This window comes from Mixophyes fleayi, chromosome 2, assembly GCF_038048845.1.
Source record: "Mixophyes fleayi isolate aMixFle1 chromosome 2, aMixFle1.hap1, whole genome shotgun sequence".
In the NCBI taxonomy this organism is placed as follows: domain Eukaryota; kingdom Metazoa; phylum Chordata; class Amphibia; order Anura; family Limnodynastidae; genus Mixophyes; species Mixophyes fleayi.
Window position 1 is genome coordinate 71,590,704 of NC_134403.1, and position 23,440 is coordinate 71,614,143.

The 23,440-nt window shown below is 40.7% G+C and overlaps 1 protein-coding gene across 5 annotated transcripts in view; it reads left to right on the forward strand.

Moving 5' to 3' along the window:
* Positions 1–23,440, forward strand: part of PDE1B (phosphodiesterase 1B) — a 301,797-nt gene that overhangs the window by 171,549 nt on the left and 106,808 nt on the right. The window contains exon 1 of one of the 5 annotated variants that reach the window (XM_075199245.1): positions 4,445–4,697. The exons of the other annotated variants lie outside the window; for them this stretch is intronic. Within the exon in view, the coding sequence (XP_075055346.1) occupies positions 4,552–4,697 (146 nt within the window). The 5' untranslated portion in view covers positions 4,445–4,551. Of the gene's footprint in view, positions 1–4,444; positions 4,698–23,440 lie in introns of those variants that run through there. 5 annotated transcript variants of the gene reach the window in all.

A 23,440-nucleotide genomic window follows, 5' to 3' on the forward strand; every position in this document is an offset into this window, starting at 1 on the left:
CCCAGGCAAAGATTGCTGGATAGGCCAAAATTTAAACAAAGCTGGTTTAACAGTCTATGTATATATACTAAAAATCAATTTTACTTTACTGATTTTTATGCTGGCATTGCTGGGCGAAAGCAATTATACTATAGCAAGTAGGTTCCCTAATGGTAACTCAATCTAATAACTTTCGCAAGTTCACTGCAGCTGCCAAAATATATTATTTCCAAAAGAATAGTTATGCGCTGCCAAGTTAGATCATGTGAAAATCATGTAACAGATAGAACGGTATGGGTCAAGTGTCTTATCAACAAAAACAAAGTACCGTAAGAAGAGGAATTTTCATTCTGAATCACTTCGGTTGGCAGACGTCTCTTGCCAGCCTCCAGCTTTGCCATTTTCTAAAAGTAAACTTCATTAGCAGTCATGTTTTGAATTCTGCATTAAACTATATTGTCTCCCACTCCCTGACTCCATAATCTCTGCTGTCGTCCATGAAGAAGATAGAGCGGTTGCCCGCTGCAGGCACCAGAAAGCAAGTTTCCATGTCACTTTGCTGCTTATTTTTAAACATAACACTTAAAGGAAAAGGATTATCTTTTTAATGTTTATTTTGCAGGTCGGAATCTTCAAAAGGCTTTAAAGCTCTTTTATTTTAGATCTACTTCTCTGTCACATTTTTTCCTTTACTCCTTACAGTTTGACTGAGACTTTTATGATTGGCTTTACATTTTCCAGGGTCACTTATTGTTATTGTGCAATGTTCCCCAATGGTATTCTCAGACATTTTTCATCCCATTTTTGTGAAAACATTCCAACATTTGAATGCATGGTTTACTTTTTCCAGTCTACACTAAACAATCCTTGTCCTGGCCTTTTTATCTGACCCCCTGCTATATTTGTTGAGCAGAGAGCTAAATGACTGTGGGTCTGTGTGCCATTGTGTGGTCAAAATCCACTTCAATGTTCTGCTTTAAACTGAAATAAAATAAATGAAACTCTCCATAAAATGTGTCCATCTTCAGTTCTTATATCAAATCATTTCTCTTAACCTGATATAAGTAACAGAATGTTTGAAACCATCAACGTCTCTTGCCAGCCTCCAGCTTTGCCATTTTCTAAAAGTAAACTTCATTAGCAGTCTAATGAATCTTACTTAGGACAAGCAACAGGTATTTTACACTTAGCCTTGGGGGTATATTTAATTCTCGGCGGAAACGCCGAAAATCTCGCAGCCCGCACATTATCACCGTTATTACGTGGAAAAACCGTTAATATGGTAATTTTCTCGCTGGATTTCAGCTCGCAGCTCCCTGAGCCGTGAGCTGAAATCCAGCTAACTATTACCGTAATATCGGTAATAGTTTTTACGCAGCGGGACTTTCAGACAATTGAATATGCCCCTTAATGTTAAAACTATTGTTATGATTATATATTTACACTGTATGATAAATCTTTGTTGCAACAGACCAAAATTAGAGTATAACAAATAATTGTGGTGTAGCACATTACAAAAAAGTAAATAAATAGCCAAGACAATTCAAATACCTGTTTAAGGCCACTAGACATGGTGGCCTCACGTGGTGGTCCACCGTCTTTGGGCCTCTGCTATCAGGAATTAACAGTGTAACCATTATACAGAGGCAAGTGAGGCACTGCTAAGCAGGCTTCTTCAGCCTGCCTACCATAATTATGGAAGAGGTAGCGATAATACTGCCTGATTACAACTCCATATAGACTGCCCACACTTAGACTAGCCAGTACAGACTGACACCATACTATAGACTTCTCCCAGTCACCCTCAACCTTGAATACAGCATTCTCTCCTGCTCTCAGCATTGGAACTACCAGTCCGATTCCAACTTGGGCAGCACGATGGCTTAGTGGTTAGCACTTCTGCCTTACAGCACTGGGGTCATGAGTTCAATTCCCAACCATGGCCTTATCTGTGAGGAGTTTGTATGTTCTCCCCGTGGTTGCGTGGGTTTCCTCCGGGTACTCTGGTTTCCTCCCACACTCCAAAAACATTCTGGTAGGTTAATTGACTTCTAACAAATTGACCCTAGTCTGTGTGTATGTGTTAGGGAATTTAGACTGTAAGCCCCAATGGGGCAGGGACTGATGTGAATGAGTTCTCTGTATAGCGCTGCAGAATTCGTGGCGCTATATAAATAAATGGTGATGATGATTATCCCAGATATATTTACTATTGGGGGTTTGTGCTTGCATTTAGGCTTCCATCAGAAGGCAATAACACAGACGCACATTAATATGTTCTGCTGCCACCTTGTGGTTAAAACAAATTGTGCCACATATTGCTGAGATAACTGTTCTAATTCATGACTACATTTTATGTCTGAAAGCGAAGAGTCCATCCTGTGAGTAAATTAATCCTGATATGTCCTACAGGTTTGCTATGTAATGCTATGGTGAAACCACTGCCAACACATATGCCTAATCCTGCTTGGGGGGACTTGACTGATGATAGCCAAATGTGACAAATTGTAATATTGATGCCTGTGATTAGTTAACCTTACACGAGAATGACAGCTGACTTCATCTCAATGGGGAATGACAAGAGAAGATCCCATAAATAGGATACAGGAAAGACAAGAGACACCTCCCCACACTCTGGCATGAGGCAGTATTTAAAAACCACAGGCACCCCTATTGCAACAGTCACTTGCCCTCACCCACTTGTTCAACCTCATCAGATATACCTACTATCTGTGATGTTCAAGATCCTCCAGCTGATCAGACAGTTGTTGTGAATGAGATCATGCAATATCTCAGGACTCTCCCACCCGAGAAAGATTTTCAAAAGCTGGAACAGCAGCTTCAGGATTTTAATTCCAATCTCCTCCATCAATCTCCAGTCCAAAATTGTCCTCTATTAATCTCTGGTGTTGAAAGCACTACGACTTCAGCTTGAGGATTTGTAAAACAGAGGCTGCTGAAATAATCTATGGTTGAGAAGCTCTCCAGAGGAAATACCTGTGACAGAAATAATAGATGTTTTAACAAAGATCTTTAATGAGGTGTTTGATCATCACCCTAATTAAAACATTGCCTTTGATAGAACTCAACGAGCTCTCAACTCACTGAGAGTCCACAGTCAGGAGAGCCACATCATCTGTTGCTTACACTATTGTATGCAAAAAGAGGAGTGAGATTTTTCACCCAATTTTGGCACAACTCAGAAAGTGACCTGTGTTCACTTCTAGTCCCTCTTCCACTGCGTATTGGTGAATGGAGAGATGAGCATGGATGTCCTCTCAATGAGGTCATTTGGATCTAGTTTCTAGTGACAGAGGAAGGTGCCATTTTTTCCTTAGCCGACATCTTTATGATTCTCCCTGGTAGTGTCGAGACCCCCAACCCCACATTAAATAAAGCAAAATAAGTTTTTCTGTTCATTTTTTGGTTGCCCAGAGATATTAGATTTTGTCTACATTTAATCTTTGGGTTATTGCTTGATTGCAATATTATGATGTAATTGACCACAAAATTATGTACCAATTTAGCTATATCTTATTTGCTCAATGAAAATAGATTATATAAATACCAGTTTAAATAATATATCTGAAAAAATGGAAGTGTTTATCCTTAACTAAATATGCCCATCATGCTCTACATCAACCCTTTCTTGCAGGTTTCCATGCTAGGCGGAGGTGTTACTCTATGTTACATCACTTTGAATTGAAGGACTGGTGTGTTATTCTGTAGAATTGCTGTGTCTTGACTGGTGGATTCATACACAGAGACATAGCCAATAATGTAACCGCAACTGACATGCTGATCCTTACTGTTTGAGCGTTTTTATCAAATCCACTTCAGAAAAATGTGTCATGAAATTAGAGACCGCACTGTGTACTACACATAACTGACATCAGGGGTGCACGGAGAATTGTCGGGGGAGGGGTTTCCCCCCCGACCCAAAAAAACCCAACCCGCGCGAGAGCTACTGCGCATGCGCAGCAGCTCCGTTTAGGCAGCGCTGTCCTATACAGCAGCCGCGGCGCTGTCAAAGAAGCATCCGCGGCAGTGCTGTGTACACTACAGCACCGCCGCGGACGCTTCTTTGACAGCGCCGCGGCTGCTGTATAAAACAGTGCCGCTATAGTGGCCATTTAATTAGCGCAGGGGGGGTTCTGGAGACTCAGAAACCCATCCTGCGTGCGCCACTGGACATACTACAGTCTATATTAAACTGACCTCTGTGACGTTCTTTTTTGTGAAAGCACCCAATTTTTTACTGTACTGTGAAAGGATGCACGTCTCTGCTAGGAAGCGCGTCTCTATTTCTGTAAAGGTTACTCAGGAATACTGTAATTCCTCATGTAATTTTCTATTGTGCCTATTGTAGCTTTTTAATAAATAAATAAATAAACAAACTTTCTCAGAAGTTATGTCTAAATTTGTATCCTTCCCTCGCATTTTCTCCTCCCACCCGAAACAAACATCTGGTTTGGTCCTGAAGCCTCTTGTACATATATCCCTGACATTCATGCAGTTCTCACCCCACACATGCTGCTATCAACATGACCTGCTAGCAAGATCCCCTGAGATATGTTGTCCCATAAGATCTTACAACCGGGAGATGCTAATTTAGCCACACAGCTGGAGTCTTGTCTGGAAGGAAAGGCAGATATTAGTGGCACTGCAAACAAGTTTATCCAAGTCCGGCGAAAACATCTGCAGGTCCCTGTTTTCAGGTAGGAAGCAGATCTGCTACAATGAATAAGTTCATCTCCTCCTTCTTACTAACATACCATAAAATCCCTGACTTGTAGTAGTTGGGTGATTATAGCACAACAGTAACATAATGTTTATATTAAAGAATCATCCTAATTTTTTTTTTACTAGTGTTTAAATATATTATTAAGATTCATCTATATGACTTTCTGATGTTCAAAGTTCACAGTAACATTCTACGAAGTGCTTTATACATTCTGCCTTTCCCTGTATTATTATATAAAAAGTCTCCATATCTAGTCTTTACGCATTAAGCACATCACCGTTATTAATTCAGTATGTTCCGTCATGAGACCTCTCCGGCACTGAATGGGTTTCTGAGTTCAGGGTAAGATATATTTCCCCGATCAACGTTGCGAAAGCTATTTTTAGTTTGTTTTTCTTAGTGTACTTTACTTTTTTTTTTACAATATTCAGCCTTAAGTACATTCTTCAGTTTTGTTGTCTCCTTCTTTGGCTTGTATATAACTGTGAACATTTTGTGTATGTCCTCCCCCAAATGCAACATGTTTTAAGTCATGCTGCAGGAAGTGTAGAGAGTCACTGCATGCCTAGTAAATACGCTCAGCATGCTTGGCAGTGACACTTGTTTATCTCTCTTGATGCTGGTTGCACATGGAATGCACGTAATGAGTCCCAGTCTTTTTGGTGTTTCTGTTTCTGTAGGAAAATCACCAGCATAAGGTTTAAAGTACAACCATGAGTTGAGCTGTATACTCCTGAGTGAATTACATTCTTCATAGCAGTTTCTATTTGACTCCTTTCCAAAATAAACTTTTTCACTATATTATGTATTGTATCGTTACAGAGAGCTTGCATTTAAAGAAGAACTTTTTACTGAAACGACTCTGCCTCTCAAATGACTGCAGTTATTTAATTAACGTCAATGGACAACTTGCCTTAAGCCTTATTTATATTGAAAATTCTCCAGGCTATTATACCTGGAGAATACAACTAGCTGAGGCACAGGAGGCAAAGATGAGTTTCAGTATCTCTTGACATTCCCTAGGGTGGGACTAAGGTGGTTCTACTAATCATTGGTATATTTTAAATGCCTGTTTTTCAGCCAGATGCTATATTACTATGGAGGTTCCGGGGCAGCACGGTGGCTAAGTGGTTAGCACTTCTGCCTTACATCACTGGGGCCATGAGTTCCATTCCCGACCATGGCCTTATCTGTGTGGAGTTTGTATGTTCTCCCCGTGTTTGCATGGGTTTCCTCCGGGTGCTCCGGTTTCCTCCCACAGTCCAAAAAAAACATACTAGTAGGTTAATTGGCCGCTAACAAATTGACCCTAGTCTGTGTGTCTGTCTCTGTGTGTATGTTAGGGAATTTAAACTGTAAGCCCCATTGGGGCAGGGACTGATGTGAATGAGTTCTCTGTACAGTGCTGCGGAATTAGTGGCGCTATATAAATAAATGGTGATAATAATAATAAAAGGTACAAAAAAAGCTTTGAAGGGCTATCAGCTGTATCATTAAACTAGTACACACAATGTTATCTTTGCATATACCATTAGCTAAAAAGCCATTATTTTTTGTTTTCATAAAAAAACGTATATAAATGCATGCGTTGATTTTACACCATGATCTTTTTACAAACAACAGGCAGCTGACTTGGTTTGTTTGTTTGCTGTTTACTTTAGCACCAAGGGGTCTGACATGTTCTTGGATTTTCCCAGTTGCAGATATGAATGTCAGATTTCATGTGAGACTCACATGATTGTACGATGCTAATCAGATCTAAATAAAATATAGCAAATGGGATGTGCAACCTTGATAAAAATTTAAGCTAAGCAATTACATCGGTAGTCGTCACTGACTGCTGCTTGCTGAGCTTGAAGCCTGGGAAGCCTGCAGGGGAGGGAAGAGTGAGACAGCTCCACTTGATGCTGAATATTTTTTAATAACATTATGACCCAAAAATGTTTTGGTAAATCATTCTCAAAGTTCAACATTACTTTTTGAAAGTCTGGCATTAAACAATACACCTACAATGCAGGCGTTCATGCTGCCCTGTGCTTTATGACAATAATGCATTTAAATATTTAAATCCACTAGGAGGAAGATTGAAAAGTGACATGCACTTTGGCGAAAGTGTGATAGACATATAGATTAGCTTTCCATGGGTAGGGGTAAAACTTAAATGGGAATATAATCATTTTTGGTAGTGTATGACAATATTAGGGTATAAATGAAATACATAGTAAAAAAAATAGACTGAAATGAAATATGCTTTCATATTCTGTGTCTCTAGATGTTTTGTGTCTTTTTTATTGCTTTTGATTATTGTTCTTGTTGGTTATAATGGGTGTGATGCCAGCCACGGTGCTGTGCCTTTCATTGTGCGCAGTCATGCTTGTAATCTAGTTTGTAACCCTTGGCAGTTCTCTCCTATGCAGAGGTTCTTATCCTGTGCCCTCAACCTGTCATCCATTGTCCTTTATTTTCCACCTTGTTTTTGTGCGATCAGCACAATACCTCCGCCATGACTAGCGTTGTGTCTGTCAATAGTATTTTGTATTAGCCATCTGTTACTGTAGGATAGTTTCACCACTATTCTCTCCTTTCAGGCTTTATTCAGTGGCATATATTATATTGAATTTTTCTTTCTCTGTTCCACAGCGATGGTTCATATGAAAGAAACATGCTGGTGTTTTATGTCTCATTGTTATACTTTATATCAGTACCAAGAATGGTACAGTAGACAAGATGTCATCACTTGTGTGTGGAAGAAAGACTGTTTCACTATGAGCATTGAAAGGGTTCTTTACTGTAAGGGGAGTAAAGAGATGGAAATCCTTTCCACAGGAGGTGGTAATGGCAAATGGATTGCAAGTCTTTCTTTGATTTAATTAGCAAAGAAACATTATGGTAAGGATTGAACAAGAAATGTGCCCTTATTTTTGTATTACCCCTGTCAAGATAAATTGGCAGCTTGCTCTGAATCAACAAAGTTATATTTATAATCCCACGAATTGGAGGTACAATCTCAAACCCTATCCAAAATGTGGCCATTTGCAAACTCCTAGCCAGATGTAAAACATTCAGAGTTACTTTGCGTTTTGCCTATTTGAGATGGACTGTGTCAGGCCGGCCCGGTGCCATCCAATGAGGTTCACCAAGTTCATTTATCTTTTAATAGTAAAATGAGTTAAGTAAAAAGGTACTCTCCGCAAAATATGGTATACTAGCTGGTAAGCCTGGCTAGTATATAGCTAGGCAGCCAATCAGGAGCGATCTCTTTCACCACTCAGTCAATCACTTTACTTTACTTTACTGTAGCCTGCTCTGTGATTGACTGAGCTCAGCCAATCACGGATGGCAGCTTCGTGATTGGCTGAGCTGGGAGTACAGCTTTAAGTCACATCTGAAGAACTTAGAACAAATGTTAAATTAGGAGGAGTAATGGCAGACAGGGCAGGCTGGGCAGGGAGGCATCTACCCCCTGAGCCGGTCCCATAGTGGGCTGCTTTGGGCTGGGACACTGGGCCACCAGAAATGTTATTCCTTTAAAAGTCGAGTCTTGCCGCCTGGGCTAAAATTGGCCAGCTCTCCCCTGATGGCAGATGAGGTTCAATGTAGAAAAATGCAAAGTAATGTATTGATTTTTTGGTAATAATTGTTCTACCTATACATTAATTGGGATACAATTACAGAGATGAGATGAAAAAGGACTTAGGTATACTTGTAGACAGTAAGCTGAGTAGCAGCACCCAGTGTCAGGTAATAAACTCCAGGTATGCATAGCTGCACATGATACAAATAATTTCTCATGGTTTAAATTTGTGTCATTTTGAATATTTGCTACAGTTTTTGGCACATATGTATAAAACAGATACAGGATAATTTGAAAGGATTCGAAGACAGGCTATCTCATTAATAAAACGAAAGGAGGAGTTAAATTATAATGAAAGATGAGACAAAAAAAGGCACCTTAATGGTAACTTAATGAATGTCTACAAATACATCCACAAAGATTTGTCTGACAATCTTTTTACACCAAGGACTGTAGAGATGACAAGTGAGCATCCACTACAACTAGAGGTTTTACTATTAACACAGAAAGGGACTTTTCAATGTGGGGATAGTTAGATTGTGGAATCACCACTGAGGGAGGTAGTAAAGACAGAATAATTGGATGGATATAGAAATTGATTTAAAAATTAATTTTATGCCTATCTTAGAAGGCATAGCGTCAATAGTTCTAATAATCAAATAAAACAGGGGTTTTTTGTGATTGATCCAGTGAATTAATCTGATTGCCAACTATGGTGGCATTATGATGGTATGTGATGGCATACTGATATAGTGGCAGTATGACAACTCAAGTGTCCAGATTTTCCCAGAAGAGTTCTCTCTCTTTCCACCTACAATCTTTAACTCACAATAATTAATCTTTCCATAACTAAAACACTTGATTAGTTTTAAATAACATGATCACAGGAACAGTCTCCTATAACTGTGTTACCTTATGTGAGAACAAAAAGTAAACATCTGGGGAATTTCATAACCAGAATATACTTAAGGTCACACAGTTGTATAGGGGGTGTGGGCCACAGGGGTTGTGGCCACAACACGGTGGGGGCATGGTAGTGTCAGGATTGGGCGTTGCCACGCCCCCAAAGGGCTGCCAATTATATATCTCCCTTCCCTCCAACGTTCCTATCCGAGGGATAAACATGTCCCCGGGCAGCAGAGCGGCACAGAGCCCTAATATCAGGACTGTCCCGCATGAAATCAGGACAGTTAGGTAGTATTCGGTTGCGCTGGCTTTTCTTTTCATAAAGATGGATGTCGATCATATAGTGACATAAGGAAGCTATACAGTAACATTATGAGCCTATATAATGGCATGATGAGGCTGCATACTGTGGCATCGAGTAACTGCAGGTTAATGGCTATATGGTGGGCATTTGGACCAAGTACATTTTAAAACTGGAAGTAGCTTATGTGCTGGTCTTTGGGTCTATGTGGACAGTTGTGTCTGATGTACGTATCATTTATATTTTTGCCATAACATGCTAAATACTTACATTTTCATCACAATAAGTACGGCCTGTGCATCCTGGTACCTCACTACCCATGTCACTTATATTTCTGTAACTTAAGCAGTGTATTTAGTGTAGCATTGTTGTAAAACAGCTGCTCTCAAAGTATGTAGAGTTATGAGGGCTGCTTGTGTGCTTTGTAGTTCCTACTGACAAGCTGCATTTCTGTTTATTTGTGTTATACAATTTATGGACATGTTTAATCTTTGAGGCACAAAAATACATAATGATGTTTGTCTCTCTACATGTAAATATGTGGTCTCTTGGCAAAACAAGAAATCTGCAAGATCTAGTAAACATTGTTTTGGCTATAAGACTTTTCTTCCAGAGACAGGGCATATATCTTCTCAGAAGTGCTCTCATGCGTTCAGTCCATAAGACGTCTGAGTCCTGTGGGTGTCCTTAGCTTCTATTTATTGGCACCTGAGGGGAGAAAGTGATAAAGAGATTATTATTGAAGAAACAGTTTGTTCAAGATAACCTGTCTGTAATGGAATATACAGATGATCTTTCCATGGCATTTACTGTTCAGTCTTTCTAGAGACAATATTTCACCTGGATCTCCCAACATGAATTAAGCATTAATTATTCAGATATTAATTACATATTGGGATGTTACAGTTTTCAGATTTTTAGCACATTATTTTTTTCTTGTTGGGCAGTTACCCTCTGGCATTACAAACCACAACTTACCCACTGGAATTGCAAATTGCAAGTGAAAACTTATATGCTATACGTATACACATGCACTGATTATGCGGCTAGCATGCAGTTCAGCTGCGGTTGACATGTGCTGGACACGTTTGCATATGTGGGCTCATGTGTCCAGAATGCAAATGGTACACAGCTTTTCCTATTAATTTCAATATCCCATTGATTGTAATACATAATTGCCAACTTTTTGAATTGCCTCTCTGGGAGTTTCCAGAAAGGTATGGGCGGAGGGGACGGGGCTGGATGAATTGCATCATTTTTGCTCCGTCCCCATGATGTAATGACGTGTACGCGTCATTTTACAGCGGGGCCAAAATAATATGATTCCCTGAGAATCGCGTCATTGTGCCCTACTCTCCCGGGAGCCCAGGAGACCTACCCGGAATTCGAGAATCCCGGACATTCTGGGATAGTTAGCAAGTATATTCTAATAAGGTTTCCTGTGAGTGTGCTACATTTAGGAGCCCAATTGAAATAAACAAGCTATTGAAATTGATGGTAAAAGCTCTGCTAGTAAATAAGTAGAATCATTTAAGACAGGGAAGTGTCCCAGCTTTTTCAGCACTATTGCTGGTAGTCTCTAGAAGGCTATTTTGCACCCCCTCCCCCCATATATTATTAATTTGATTCTAGCTATCATTTTCTAGAATGTACTTGGTCAGTGATGGGCAAATTGGCTTAGCTGTAGGACCACATGTGCACTCCCTCCTCGTCCTCTGGGAATGCCGCGTGACCTCCCTGCATTGTACAGAGAAGGTCACATGATGTCGAAGTTGTCTGCCCCTGTTCTGCCTCATTTCTGCTTATTAAGCAAAAAATAAGATGAGCACCAGCCAGCTAGGGGCCACAGGTGTTGGCTTAGGGGCCTCTCGGTCCGCCTGCTGCCCATCACTGTACTAGATAAATGATAGCTAGAATCTGCTTGGTTGCTATGGGCATCACCTCCATGTGTCCTTTTTGGAAGGTTTAGTAAACCTACCCCTTTGTGTAATTCATTAGTTTTATATTTAGATCAATGTTCTTTAACTTTTCATGGAAACAAAGTAAATGAAATCAACACGGAAAACTGACTATGTGATGGGAGTACATATCATTTTTACAATTATTTGAATTTATTACTTTTCAGAAGTTAAATAGATAATTGTTCACATGTGAAAAGAACTGTTTTATTATTTCCAGATTACCTTTAGATTTAGTCCAATTAACTTTGAGTAAATGAAGATTTTGTTTCTGACCAGCACCCCACAAAAAACAGATGTTGTGTTTGTAATGCTCTGTACAGGCTTTTGACAGGACTGTTCCTTGGTTGCACAATTTTCTGAACAAATCAGCAAAAAGAAAAGGTTCCAGCTTTGCCAATTTAATAAATACATATGTAAAAGATGTGTATAAAAAAACCCTGAACAGTCTATAAAATGCTTAACGGCTTACTCTAACCCTCACTGCGCCTAGACCTTTTATATAACTTATTTAACTTCTTTGATTGATTGACCCAAGACACAATTGTGGCATTAATAAAAGGAGTTTATATTGAAACCAATATGGTGCTGGATAAAAGAGCAGTCAGTATGACATATGGCAGGCAACCTGGATATCCCAGCATTAACCATGGGACAACAAGGGTGGTCAACCAAACTGTACCCCGGGGGCACATATCTACCTTACCGTGACACACGATCACAGGCATTCCATGAACCCCCAGTCTTTCTGGGCTTAAAGGAGTGCAACCCAGGCCGATCCACAGGGGCCATACTTGCACTGAGATTATAGCGAGTTCAGCATGCCCATTACCGTAATGTTTGCCTCAACCACTGGCCATCGACTACACTGCGTTTTCCGGTAATACGCCATCCAGGACCTCTACCATTGAACACCAGACACACCAGGAACTATCGACAGGGAACCAGAGCACAGCCTGATGAGCCATAGCAGGCATGGAGGTCCATCCAAACCAGGGAGGGTGGGCGGACAACGTCTTAAAACTTCCAGAGAATGATTTACTCTCCGCCCATCATTTTTAAACACTACTCCTTAGCCCTCCCCTATGACATCAGATGGGCAGACACATCTCCAGTTAAACTTTTAACCTTAGAGGGATCAATTTAGTTACATAATACATTTTAATTTCCTTCGTGCTTATTTCAGTCCTCAGTTCTTATTATAAAACAGATATATTCAACAACACAGCTCTAGTCCTCCACTGACACTTACTAGGTGAACAAGTCCAGTCTTCCTGGTGCTATCCAGTAATTTCTGTTGTACCCGCCGGTTATAGGGCAGTGATTTCAGTGCCCGTCCTATGCAGTTCTATATATGACCATAAACTGTTTATCTTCATAGTGGAGGAAATCCAGGCATCCTTCCGCTTACCTATGATGAACATGAGGACCCTGCAGTCCTCCTGGTTGAGGAGTTGATTCATACTTTAATATCCATTCTTTACCAGTCCGCATTCAACACAATGTTGTGGAAGTTCCTGAGTATACTGTAACTGTTTTCCATTAGTTACCCAGATGTTTTCAATATTTCATTCTCTCCCATGGATTGGAGGCTGTTTAGGAATATAAATATGAATGTGACTATTGCAAGATTGTAATACTGTCACAATTATGTCCCACTAAATCTTTGAAGTGAAGAACATGATGTTCCTATTGCCTTAATAATGTTTTTAAGGGGCCCAGTTATGATTGGTTCCTTGTTACAGTGATTAGTTATTGCCTGCATTTATGGAAAACATATGATTGAGGCATTTCCCAGTTTCCCCTGCAATAGTGACCTGGGCCAACACTACTTTGCTGGACCAGTCTTAGTAGTTGTGCACATGCGGGAGCTGAGTTGCCGGCTCATGTATGTACAGTGGAACTAAAAAGTACAGATTTGGGCTATCAGTTCCATTATTCAAAAAAATATTAAACTAAAGTATTAAAAAAGAAACATAAACAACATTGTATATAAAAAATGTTTTACTATAAGAATAGCGCATTTGTTCTGTTAATAGCGTCCTGAGATGGTGACAACAGAACAGGTATAATGGTGGGGATAATAACACTGCATTACTTGTTAAATAGACTCACCCATGCAAGAGAAAACTTACCCCCAGTGGAACTGATGTACATTGAGCAATAAGGCTCTTTGTCCTTTAATAAACAGACCCCTTAGTTTTATTAACACATTATAACTACCAATTAAATCATAATACCAATGAATGGGATAAGAAATAAATAGCAAAGAGTACGGCAGTTCAGAAGCAAAGAGCAAAACATGTCCTATTTTTCCTAATATCCACTGACACCAACCCTTTAACTGCACTGAGCACAGAACATAATTGAATTAAATAGTTGTGAAGAGTGACTGCACTGCAGCAGGCTTCCCTGTTGTCTCAATGTATTGCTGAAAACAAAGAGGCAGAGTGTGATGAATGGGAATCATTTTCTTTACTAGCTGGAAATTTGTCCATGCAGCTCAACCGCACGGTGCTGGTATGATGAGCCTCACATTTCAGCATAGAAGATATTTCAACTGAGTCATTTTTTCTCGCTCCTGCCTACAAGACTTCTCCTGTGCTGCTCCCCACTTATGGAATTCCCTACCATGCTCAATAAGGCTTTCCCACAGCCTTCAAATCTTTAGACGCTCTTTGAAAACCCATCTCTTTTTTAGAGGTGACCTTATCCCTGATAACTCTATTCACACTAATGCACCCTTACAGCTGTTCCATTCTCCACTCTGAGCCACATTTGCTCCTCTTGTTTCAGCTGTGCCCTCTTCCACTTAGAATGTAAGCTCTCTAATGAGCAGGGTACTTCATACCCTTTGTTTTCAAGTCTGGATTTATTTTGTCTACCTTGTATGTCCCTGTTTTTTTATGTATGTACTGATTTCCCTTACTGTATGGCTCTGCGGAGCACTGCGTAATAAAGCAATGTGATACAAGTGAGTGGAGCCAGTTTTTTTATTACATATAAAGGGCACATGGATCTGGTCAGAGGAAAAGGTCAATTTAAGGATTATAAAGGTTATACAGTTTAATTTAATAGACAAGTATTTTTGTTGCCATGCATCATTTTTTGTTGATGCAGAACTGGCCCCAAACTCATTCAAATAAAATAACAAACAAAATTATTCTATGAGTAACTAAATGATACATGACTATTTTTTATGCCAACAGGAATATATAACAATAAAAATAATAATATCATATCATACAAAATTATATAGATTGCTGCCCCTGCTATTCTGTTGTCCTAGGCTGGGACCCTTCTAAAAATCTGAAGATTTTTGTTCCTTTCCTTCCATAATTTTTGCACAGTAAAGTGGCAAGGCTCTAAGGCAGTGGTGGGCAACAAGCGCCCCACCGAGCCTTCTCTTGAGGCTCCCTAGATCCTGTTTGGGGCAGCCAACTTCTGCGTCACATGACCTCCTCTGCACAGTGCAGAGAGATCTCATGGCAAATCCAGAGGAGCAAGGAGTACATTGTGCACTCCCTCTTTTCCCTGTGTGGTCATTTTGAAGACTGTGGCCCTCCAACTAGCTCTTCTGTCTCACATCACTGGGGTCAAGAGTTCGATTCCCGACCATGGCCTTATCTGTGAGGAGTTTGTATGTTCTCCCCATGTTTGCGTGGGTTTCCTCCGGGTGGTCTGGTTTCCTTCTCACAAAAACATACTAGTAGGTTAATTGGCTGCTATTAAATTGACCCTAGTCTGTCTGTGTGTGTATGTTAGGAAATTTAGACTGTAAACTCTATTGTGGCAGGGACTGATGTGAATGAGTTCTCTGTACAGCGCTGAGGAATTAGTGGCGCTATATAAATAATGATGTTTTGTATCTGTAATAGATCATACAGATATGTTAACATGCACAATTCAGAACTTCGCAGTCCTTGTTTTTGCCAAGGGCCCATTTACATATTTGTACTAATAATTTTCCGATAATAACTTTTCTATTTAGAACATTGTCATTTTACCACTCCAAAATATATTTTTCAGATAATTTCTTATGAAAAAAATCATACATATTCCGAAAATGATATTTATTTTAATTCCTTACTTTCTGAACGTCTCGTTTTCCCAAAACTTAGCGAGGCAGTACCCATGAATATCTCCTTTTTGTCATCACTGTTTCAAACATGCTCGTGTCCAAATGTTTGGGGCGAAGAAAGGGTGTCTAAGTGACCTGAACACTTCAACATATCATACAATTGATCTTGCTCTGTGTTTGCTATAGCAAAATAACCTTTAAGTGGCTGTTGAAGAAATACAAGTGGAAAAGAATTGAAACATTTTCTTATGTGAATTTCCATCTCTCCTTTGATTTGGCAGGAAGCCGGGATCAGCAGGGGTTTCCAATTCTGAAAACCTCTCTACTTTTCCATTGCCCTTAACCACCAGCAAATTAACTCTTTCTATAGGGGCTTATATTTGGTGTTGCGAAACAACTGTAGCTAAAAACGTAGAAGCGACATGGTTTGAGATCACTTAAAAGAGCGTTAAAAGTATTTTTATTAATCAGTCATTATTATTATTAACTTTTTATTTCTATTCAAGCTTCCCCCTAGCACAGTGCACGATGTCATTTGTATTTTACTGAGCATTCGTGCTTCAGAACGCTGCAGGCAATGTGAAATGAACGCTTGTCAGAAAGTATCTGTGTGTGCCGGTCCATTTGCTTACATTATTTTTTGGACTGTCACCATCAAAGCACATCTAACAGGCTTTGAGAACGTATGTTGAATGCTTTCAGACTACAGCTGTGTGTATGAATGCAACTCCCTATGCCTAACAGTTCAGCAATTCCAAATTAATTCATCGAGCAAAATAAAAATTATCTCTGTTTTTTAATTACAAATTTTTGCTCTCAACTGCCAATGAATGTGTATGTTCAGACCTGTGGGGAGCTCTCAGTCAGAGTCAGGGGGAAATCTAGCTCTCATTGGTCTTGCTTATTATATTCTCACCTCTCCATTGGTCCAGGTTTTCCAGTTTCTGCCACTTTCCTACCTGCTTGGTACCACCTCCAACGCTGCTGTTTCTTTGTTCCTGTAGCTAGGATGGAGGAACCATCAGTGACCAACTGTAAGGAGTTTAATCGGCAGGTGGAACATAGCTTTTAATGTGCTACTGCACATCTTGTTCCAGCAGTTTCTGACTATTTGTATTTATATGTCACTAATAAATCTATAATTGAGCGCTCTGATGTCACTGTTGATACCTACACAACACCAGACTTGTCTTTAATCTGCTACAACATGCCTTCCCTTACATACTACAATTTTCTGTCCTGATTATCTCTTAAAAATAAACACACAATAGGGACTCTCAATCGATATGAGGCTTCATGGCCACATACTTTCCTGAACAATGCAGCTCACATGTAGACACATTATAGTGTATTTCCTTGTATGTTGATTATAAGAAATTTAAATAACAATACAGAGGGCTTGCCACCCTAAAGCTGGGTACACACTACAGAAATTTCCACCAACTTTTTATGCCGAGCGATTTTACATGAGATCGATGTTCCGATCGTTCGGTCCATGGACTGCATACACACTAGCCTTGTTTAGGACGATAAAGGGAAGAGCGGACGTCCCTTTAGCGACTTTTTACAGCCATGTTGTCATGAACAATGACTGTAATTTCGTACTTACTGTTGTGGATCGGTCGGAAGTTTATACACACTACACAGCGGAAACGAGATTGGAACGAAAATATTAAACGGTACGACCAACCAAATGAGGCGACAATCGTCCATTTGGGCAGACTACACACACTGACCCGACTTTTGAACGAGCGGTCGTATGTCGGCTGATTGAGCCGATTATTGGACGAAAACCGTGTAGTGTGTACCTAGCTTAAGATAACCTTTACTCAGAATTCATAGATACAATTTCTTCATATAGGCAACCCATCCAGTCATGCATATACTAACGTCTATATCGCATATAGGCCTTTAGCTCCATAACATGATGGAAATATTGAACAATGTGGTCCTTTTGTAACTAAACCTATTTCTTTTACCAAACCTTGCATCATTCTCATAAGCATGAGAGACGTAAGTTTATTCCTTCTTGATTTAGTGCTCTGTGGTTTAATAATTCCTTTTTTCTTCAGCTATACTGCAAAAGCTTGTGGAACCTTATGTTACCTTGTGTTCCGTACTCTTCCTTGTTTGAAACTAAGGGATATCTATTTAATTCTCAGATGTTCTATTGTTTCTTCATATGCATTCATTGTGCATGTGTTTCACAAGTAATTATTAACAGATAATCCATTTTACATTTGTGATATGGACAGTATGAGACAGGAATAAGGTTCTGTAAGTGCTGGGCTGAACATGGGCTATTTTTATACTGGTATTAGTCATAAAATTAAGTACCTCTCCTTTTGTAAATTCTATGTGGGGGCCTTATCCTTTCCTCATACAATATCTACCTCAACTTGCTGCTCTTGCCATAAGATCCTGTTACTGTTGTCAGTGACTGATCAGTCCTCCTCATTCATATAGCCATGGGCTAGAACTTCACAATACTCTTCCAGATGTCTGTTTTTTGTAATATACTGAGGGTCAAGTGTAGACATTAGTGTTAGCTAGAGCAGTAACAGCTTACGTCATATCCTTCGAACGGCTGAATAAAGAATAAAACAGACACATGCTAAGACATTGTACATATTTCATATGGGCAGCATGGATGAGGAATACAGTCCTAGGAGTGCAGGAGAACTTATACTATCATTAATAAAGTTATTAGGCCTGATTCATCAAGGTGCGTATCTGCCAATTTTCAGCATATTGTACGCAAAATCACTCTGCGCATGCCCAGAACTGGGAGATACGTCCATGAACGCAGCCCTGTCTGCTGCATCCATGAACACAAAGGGCACTTACTATAGCCTATGATTTTAAGGGAGTGAACTGAGCAGAGTGGGGCATTTTGCTGTACCCAATGTACAGTAGGGGACGTGCCAAACTCAAGCGCACGCAGCCTTGCCCGAATCCAGCTCTGCGCGTCTCAAAGTTACTTGTTTTTCTGCCGTATCTCTTGCTCCAGCTAAAGGGCTAGTGTAAGTCCTGATCAGTGGTGATGACAGCCTCATAAGCATTGGAGCTATAACGTGTTTTTGCAGTCAACTGTAGAGCAGTTGTAACAGAGCAACTGTAAGAAGGTATTTTATGCTCAGTAGACATAAACTAAATTCTAATAAATGTATTTCAGGAAGAATTTATTTTTCAACATAAACAATTATTTTAACTGTTTTATCATTAATGCCTTTATTATTAACAGGTAACAGTAACTCAATAATTTTTATTTTCCTGTGTGTTCTTTTGCGAATTTATAATCCACATAGGTATTGGACGCATCTTGCGTAGTAGAGCACAGTAGACCTACACCTGAATTCAGCAATGCACGTACAGTATCCTGAGATGTGTGCCTTGATGAATTCAGGAATATGCAATGCCTAAATACATGTGTCTTCCACAGAATGTGGGTTGTGCTCAGAATATGTGCCATGATGAACCAGGCCCATTATGTTTTCATCTCCTCCTGTAACCTAAGTGGTCAGTGTTGAACTCATTCATTCCTTATATCAGCTCCCACTCCTGCCATGAGAACCCAGGGCTGCCAAGAGAAATTCAGGGCCCTGGTACAACAAATTCATGCCCCCCCCCCCCCCCCCTTATAGTCGAGTATGCAAAAAAACTTTGGTCATGCATTTGGGGGCATGGCAAATGCACCATTGGGGCGTGGCTAACATTAAAATCACTAGGCTCTCAATTCGCCGGAGCGTCACATATGTCCAAGCACTCCTGACTTTCAGGACATCTAGCACCACAGTGTAGTATACAAAGAATGCAGTGTGTACACAAAGAGTTCAGTCTTGGCCTGAACCTTACATTGGGCACAACACTCACCAAAAATTGGTATTGTCCCTACTAGAATCACAATATTTCACAGATTGCCCTACCTGTTCTTCTCACTTTCTACACCTGTGGCTGCTAGTTTCTTTAGTTGTGGCTTGTCTGGATCCTGGAATGTTGAAGGACCTATTTGGAAAAAAAAAAGGCTACATTTAGAAAATTACAGCCAGCCCCGGCGTTAAATCAATAGCACCCACGATTAATAATTAGGCCTTCCTCCAGCCCCAACATTAAAATAATAGTATTCACATTTAATAAATAAACCTATTCCCTTCCTGCAAACAGCAATACCTATTTCCCACAACCATCACTGCCATTAAATAACTCATAGTCACATTTAATAAATAGATAGACCTCATTCTCCCCAAACTCACCCCCATATTCAATAGCCCCCAAACCACCCCATCTTAAATTAATAGTCCCCACTATTAAATTGCCTCACCATCACCCTACAAACAAAATAGCGCCCATTAATTAGCCACCACCTACCTCACACACACTACATTGCAACAAGCCCCCTGTGCCATCACACACACAATACTGTGCCCCTTCATCACAACTACACTGTGCGCCCTTATGCTCACACTGCAGCCTCCATGCTGCTTTCCCCCCTTCTTTTTCATTCTGTGCTTCTCTCCCCTTTTTTTTTTTTTAAATCTGTGCTTCTCTCCCCTTTTTTTAAAAAAAAATCTGTGCTTCTCTCCCCTTTTTTTTAAATCTGTGCTTCTCTCCCCTTTTTTAGTTATTCTGTGCTTCTCTCCCCTTTTTTTTTTAAATCTGTGCTTCTCTCCTTTTTTTATTTATTCTGTGCCTCTCTCTCCCTTTTTTATTTATTCTGTGCTTCTCTCCCCTTTTTTATTTATTCTGTGCTTCTCTCCCCTTTTTTATTTATTCTGTGCTTCTCTCCCCTTTTTTATTTATTCTGTGCTTCTCTCCCCTTTTTCCTTTACTCTCAGCCTCTCTCCCCCTGTTTTTTTACTCCCTCTTCTTAATAGCACTGTCCCTTTCTGTTTTCCTCCCCTTGCCTCTCCGTTTCTTTACTTACCTTTTGACAGATTCTTTCTTTTTCTCTTCTTCTCTTCTGTCTTCTCTTTTTTCTTCTGGCTTGGTCTTGTCTGGCACTCTTCGCGGAAGTAAATAATAAATGAAACAAAGAAAAAACGCAAGATAAAAAATAAAAAAAAAGGAAAAATTAAAAAATTAGAAGCGAGGGCCCGGCCCGGGCCCACTGGCAAGCATGGGCCCGGGTAAAATGTAACCGCCCCACCCCCCCCTCTCGGCGGCCCTGTGGGAACCTGCTGCATTGAGGTAGCAACTGGTGTGTTCTGTACTTCCACTTATGTAACCATTCTGTCACTGTCACAGCTCCCTTCCTGATATTACTCCCTTGTGATATAGTGGGGCCAGTGACGCCAGTAAAAGCACATCCACATTATGTCTGAGGGGAGAGAAATAAAACAATATATTCTACGTTTATACTATGGGCAGCATGGCAAAATAATATGTTTGTGTACTGGGAGAAGCCTAATTGTGTCATTATGATTACTACTTCAAGTGATTCCTAAATAGTAACTTCCATCCTCATCCCTGGCTCAGTGATGCTGCGTGCTGGCAGTCTTGGCTTATGGCTGTCTCCCTCCACTTACACCTGATTGTGATGGGATGTAAGCCTTGTTTGTTTTATTGGTTTGGGTTGGTAGAAACTGCTCAGTTATGGGAGTGATACAGATAGAGAAACAAAGTACCAGGGGCTGGCTGGGCTGGGGGGCAGGGGGCATCTACCCGCGAGCGGGTCCCATAGAGGGCTACCTTGGGCAGGGTCACTGGACCACCTGCATTTTTTTCATTTAAAAAGTTAAAATTTGCCAGCCCTCCCCAGCAAGGTACATTGTGAAAACCCTATAGCTTTGCATAGTAAAGGTGAGATAATAAGATGCTAAATACTTTTTTTCAATCTTTTACATTTTTGAGAGAGATCAACATTTACTATATAGATACAGAAGGGAGCAATCACTAAGTGTATCACTAAGATATGGTGCTTCTTGTGTCTGTAGTAATACATTCCTTTTGTGATTGACATGTCCTTTTGCAGAATTAGCAAGTAGACATTATACCCATGATAGGTTAATGTCTAAGCAGTCTTTTGGACTGTTTTTTTATTTTATGGAAGATTTTGAGCTCTTCAATTGGAACTTTTAGCCTTTAGTGTTCAAACTATGATTGCTGAATATGTTCCTCATTTGTACATTATAATACCCAAGTGTATACATTTCTGTAAATAAGATGGAATCATGTGCATCTATGTACATTTGTTAGGGCTCTACTCACCTCTTGTTTTATGCATCCCATGTTACTAAAGGATCCAGATCATCACTGAATATAGACTTGCTGGGAGGCAGACACACAGAGGTGGATAGAGGAGCAAGCGCTGAGATCATTAATCAACATTGATAATTGCAAGAGTTCATTCCATATTCGTTCCTCTGGTACCCAGTCCTCAGGGACCACTACCCATACAGGTTTCCATATCTGGTGCGTTCATTACTGACTGACATATTTCAAATATCCACAGGTTGTACTAATTATTTCACTTGTGACCAGAAAAACAGGAACTGTTAGGGGTACCTGAGGACTGGGTTTGGGAAACGCTGCTCTAGTAGAAGTGTTCTGTATTCATTCAGAACCAGGGGAGTTGTGCATACACCTAGATTAAGTCTTTCACTAATCTCCTCTAATTACATTTTGGCCTTTGCCAGATAATTCCACTCTGCTAATTGCCCACCTATACCTTATTGTTGTCGACTCTAATAATTGTTTGTTTGCCAGTGATAGGCAAACTGATACACTTCAAAAGGACAGCACATTACTTTAATCTCAGTAATAAGTTAAAGCAATATATTTAAAAAACTATCTGTAATAGTAACATATCAGCCGGCATTTTAAACAAGTGTTACAACTTATAACAAACAAATCTGACAATAAAGCAGGAAGGTGCTGGGGACTACAAGTGATGGCTCGGAGGGCCGCAGGTGATGGCTCGGAGGGCCGCTGGTGATGGCTCGGAGGGCTGCAGGTGAAGGCTCTGAGGGCAGCATGTGATGGCTCGGAGGCAGGTGAAGACTCGGAGGGCCGCAGGTGATGGCTACTAGGGCCGCAGGTGAAGGCTCGGAGGGCCGCAGGTGAAGGCTCTTAGGCAGGTGATGGCTCGAAGGGCCGCATGTGATGACTCGGAGGGCCACAGGTGATGACTCGGAGGGCCACAGGTGATGGCTCGGAGGGCCACATGTGATGACTCGGAGGGCCGCAGGTGAAGGCTTGGAGGGCCGCAGGTGATGGCTTGGAGGGCCGCAGGTGATGGCTCAAAGGGCCGTATGTGATGACTCGGAGGGCTGCAGGTGATGGCTAGGAGGGCCCCAGGTGATGGCTCAGAGGGCCGCAGGTGATGGCTCGGAGGGCCACAGGCGATGGATCGGAGGGCCGCAGGTGATGGCTCTGAGGGCCACAGGTGATGGTTCAGAGGGCCGCAGGTAATGGCTCAGAGGCTGCCTGTACTGAAGAGTTGCTTCATCCATCAATTGGGGCATCATGAATACAATTTGACTTAGGTTGCAGTTTATTAATAATTTCAAGTATTTCTCTCTCTGGTGGCAGTGAGAGCAGAACAGTCAGCTAACAACAAATCTTTAAACCAAAAACAGTGGGAGACAAATCCTCTTACCACTGAACCATGACTAAATCTTTACTATTGGCCGGCGCTAAACTCTGGCGTCAGCGTGACTGCTCCTCTTTTGGCCTCAAACATTGACGGCCCACACACAGCCACCAAGGGGTACTCCACTCAAAAGAACCAAGAGTCATGTTACTTCAAAAGGGGCAGTGGCACGCGGCCAATCAACTGTAGCACCTTCAATTGGGCACTAACTGCACCGCTCTCCTGCAAACTGTGCCTCCCCTGTGATAAGAAAGTGGTTAAACAACAAAAAAAATAGTTAGAATTCCTAGCAGAGTGGGGGGGTGG